A 3949-nucleotide genomic window follows, 5' to 3' on the forward strand; every position below is an offset into this window, starting at 1 on the left:
AATACGATGCCAAAGTGGCGGATTTAAATTATTTTTTAAAAAAAGTTACAATTGCACAATAATTCCTTCAACGTACTTTCATTACAGAAGTGAAATGATTGTGATTTGTTCGGAAAGAGTTAATGCGATTTGCAAAGAACAATGCACCAAAAAGACCCTCCAGTTATGGAAGGCAGATCCCTCCTCGTAACCCAGGTGGAGAGAAAACACACACACACATAAATGGATCTTCACATGTGCAGTTCCTTTTTATTGGGAAAAAGAAAAGTTCCATTCATGACAAACGCTTCTAATTTTAGAGTGGTTGAATCATTAATTTGCAGTGTGCTAAGGATCCCCTTTCACTGCCCTGTGTGTGTTTTTGCAATAGTGCTACCTGTGCACTAACTCACATTTCCGCCTGGTAAGCTCGCAGTTTGCATTACAAACCTCGCTCGCTCGCCCTTGCAAATTTGCAGAGCAAGCGATGCATGGCGCCGGTGACGCGCGCCCGGCCGCCCTGGCATTCCAAATGGAATGTTGGTAAACGTAGCTCTTATTTACATACAGAGTGAGTCAACGCGCATGCGCCGCTTCACATTTCCCCCTTCCCTCATGTGTTCAATCCGCAGAAGGAAGGGGGAGGGGCGAGGACAATGGAGCTACGTCACCAGAGGCCCCGCGCTCGCTGGCTCTCACACACAAGGGGAGGGAGAGGCGGCGATCGCGCATGCGCGCGGAGGAGCTGTCGAAGAATCGGCCGGGGCTTGTTTGGACCGAGAAGGAGGGGGGGGCTGATTGACGGGTGACGTCAGGCCGGGGTGAGCGAGTAACAGCGCGAGAGGGGCAGTGAGAGGGAGAGCGAGTCCGGGGCGCGCGCTCCGGGTACAGGCGCTGCCATGAAGTTGCAAGTTAGTAACCATTTCATGTAGATACTTTGTTTCTTTGAAGACAAATTATTTTTGTTGTATCCTTTGCAGTGAGATTGTTGCAAAGTCAGCAGAAGGGGGCGGGGTGGTGAAAGGGGGAATCCTGTGCACAGACAGACACACACACCCCCCCAGACAGACAGTGAGACACACACCCAGACACACTCGGAGCCGCCAGTACACACTCGGTGGAGCCCCCCTTACACACGCACACAGAGTCGCCGCCATGTCGTCCGCGGCGGTCGCATCGACCAGGAGACAGTCTTGTTACCTGTGTGATTTGCCCCGCATGCCGTGGGCGATGATTTGGGACTTCACGGAGCCCGTCTGCAGAGGATGCGTCAACTACGAGGGAGCAGACCGCATCGAGTTCGTGATCGACACCGCCCGCCAGCTCAAGCGGGCTCACGGTTTCCAGGAGGGCCGATCGCCCGGGCCGGTTCCCGGTAAAGCCACGCTGACCAAGGAGAGCTCTTCGCAGTTGGGGCACCCGGCGGACGGCTGCTCGTCGCGGCCGCCTCAGCCTTTGGACCGTTACCCGCTGGCCTCCGACCGGCCTCCCCCTCGCTTAGAGTTCCCCCCGGCGCGGCAGAACGGCACCGGCTCGCTGCTCAACGGATACTCGAAAGCCGACGAGCCCCCGGAGCTAAACCGCCAGAGCCCCAACTCGAGGAGGGCTCACGGGGCGCCGCCGCCTCCCAACCTGGTGCCCATAGTGAACGGCAGCTCACACCCGCTGGCGCCGCCGCCTTCGCAGCCGCCGCACGGCGTTAACGGGCGCCTCCTGGATGTAAACAAACGGCCCGGCAGCTCGAGCGGCCAGGCGGAGCACGAGGCCAAGGACAGCAAGCACCGAGCCGACGGCCTGGCAGAGCTGGCTGACAGCCTCAAGAGCCGGGGGGACGACTGGGGCGGGAAGCCCAAGACGGTGAAGGAGACGCTGATGACCCTGGCCGGCCACCCGCCCTTCGACGTGAGGTTCAAGAAGGAGCATTCCTTGCAGCACGGCCGGGTGCTCGCTTTCGATGCCACGGCGGCGGCGGCAGCGGCTGCAGCAGCCAAATCAGGTATGCAATCTGAATGAAAGTTTCTGCATAATGTTTCCTAGTCTGCAAATGTGTTGATGCAAAGTGCGGAGGCTGCATTGCATGCAAAAGGGAATTATTCTCTCTGGTTGCAAAAGGTGGGGTGTGTGATATGAAGTTAGGCTCCGGAAGGGGGAGTGGGGTGATTGACTTAAAATGATATAGTAAGAAGGAGGCCTTTCGGCCCGTCGTCCTGTGACAGCAGCAGCGTGCTACTTCCAGGAAGTGGCCTGGACTGCAATAACTACAAGTTTAGATGCTTGCTATTCTTTTGTTGCCACACAGTATTTAATGAAACGTCCCCTCCTTCCTCACCCCTTTCTCCCACCTCCCCCTCCCCCTCATCCTTCACCAGGTACCCGAGGAGGCCGGAAGAGGAAAGCATCACCTGAGCCTGAATCCGAAGGGGCCGGGCTACCCCTCAGCAACAAGGTCAATGGAGAGGGGCAACCCTGGCCCCTGATGCCAGCCGATGGCCTGAAGATGACCCCGGCGCCCTACGCCCCCTCACCATCTCCCCACTCCACGCCACCAGACGGTGGTCAGAATGGACAGTCTCCCATGGCTGCCCTGATCCTGGTGGCGGACAACGCGGGCAGTGTGCACTCACCAAAGGAAGCCGGACAGGTACACTCAACCACCCGACGCAACAGCAGCAGCCCCCTCTCGCCGTCATCCCTGAGCCAGAGGCGAATGGGCCACCGGGACGCCCCGGCACCGGTGGGCAACCCTCACCCAGGTATAGAGCCGGTGCACCCGCCAAACATTCCAGACTCCTCGGTGCCCAGCAGCGTACCACTCTGCTGCACAATATGCCACGAACGCTTGGAGGACACCCACTTCGTGCAGTGCCCATCAGTGCCGTCGCACAAATTCTGCTTCCCCTGCTCCCGGGAGAGCATCAAGCAACAGGGAGCCACAGGCGAGGTGTACTGCCCCAGCGGAGAGAAGTGCCCACTGGTCGGCTCCAACGTGCCCTGGGCTTTCATGCAAGGAGAGATCGCCACCATTCTGGCTGGGGACGTCAAAGTAAAAAAGGAGAGAGACCCATGATTCGTTTGTGTGTTTGTGTTTTTTTTAAAAAAGAGACTCTTGAAACGACCCCCAAAAACTGATTAATTGTATATACTCAACAAGTAAACATGGCTGTACAATTTTGATTTTCAATACATTGTGTTTCTATATTTTTTGAAGATTAAGAAGGTATGTACTCAATGATCGTTTTTTCTCTTTCTCTGTTGATGTAAATCGTTATTATACATTATCGGCAAATCTTTCTGTACTGGCCTTTTCCTGGTGACAGTAACTGTTTATTGTAGACTGTGACTAACATTGCTTTCAGAGCACTTGGCAAAAAAAAAACTGAATGCTTCTAGTTGTACCTGTATGCACTTGTTAAAATTGCCAAATACAGTTTTCTGGCATTTTATTAATACCTTTTTTTAGTGTCTGTGATTACTTCTTCCTTGTAATGAGTAAGGCTTGAGTGGGGGTGGGGTGGTGTGTACATTGACAGTGTTGGTGAGTGCTGTGATGTCACTGGGTACAGTAGGGCGTGAGGTTATATATAAAATGAAAAACTGGTATGGTTTGACCTTGAAGACTGCAGATGTTTGTTTTAATGAGTAGCATAGTGCAAGGCAACATGCGTGTACTTTGACTTTAGTAGCTTGTCTAGCTTTTTGCAAAGATCATTGATTTTGTTCTTTAGAATGACTGCATAGCAGCTACTCAGGAAGTGCCAAAATTGCCTAAGGCATCTCTGTCTGTGTTTCTTTTTTTTCTCTCTCGCTTGCTCTGTCACACACAGCCTGGGTTGGGTGGAGTAAATCTGTAAATTCCCCCTCCCCTCCCCCTATGGGCTATTATACTTGCTTGGTGTAATTGAATGTTAAGATCTTGGCAGGCGAGTTAAAATTTTTAACAAAGCCTCCATTTATCGCCATGCCAGGACCC

The 3949-nt window shown here is 53.5% G+C and overlaps 1 protein-coding gene across 1 annotated transcript; it reads left to right on the forward strand.

Moving 5' to 3' along the window:
* Positions 1-794: 794 nt before the first annotated feature.
* irf2bp2a (interferon regulatory factor 2 binding protein 2a) lies at positions 795-3428 on the forward strand. The gene is made up of 2 exons (XM_068020204.1): positions 795-1975; positions 2349-3428. The coding sequence occupies exons 1-2, from the start codon at positions 1135-1137 to the stop codon at positions 3044-3046; spliced, it is 1539 nt and encodes a 512-aa protein (XP_067876305.1). The 5' UTR covers positions 795-1134; the 3' UTR covers positions 3047-3428.
* Positions 3429-3949: the final 521 nt, after the last annotated feature.

Source organism: Heterodontus francisci, chromosome 3 (genome assembly GCF_036365525.1).
Source record: "Heterodontus francisci isolate sHetFra1 chromosome 3, sHetFra1.hap1, whole genome shotgun sequence".
Lineage (NCBI taxonomy): Eukaryota > Metazoa > Chordata > Chondrichthyes > Heterodontiformes > Heterodontidae > Heterodontus > Heterodontus francisci.

Coding starts and splice junctions, on each gene's coding strand:
- irf2bp2a (XM_068020204.1), top strand. CDS start 1,135: ATGTCGTCCGCGGCGGTCGCATCGACCAGGAGACAGTCTTGTTACCTG. Junction 1,976..2,348: donor GGCTGCAGCAGCCAAATCAG/GTATGCAATCTG, acceptor ATCCTTCACCAG/GTACCCGAGGAGGCCGGAAG.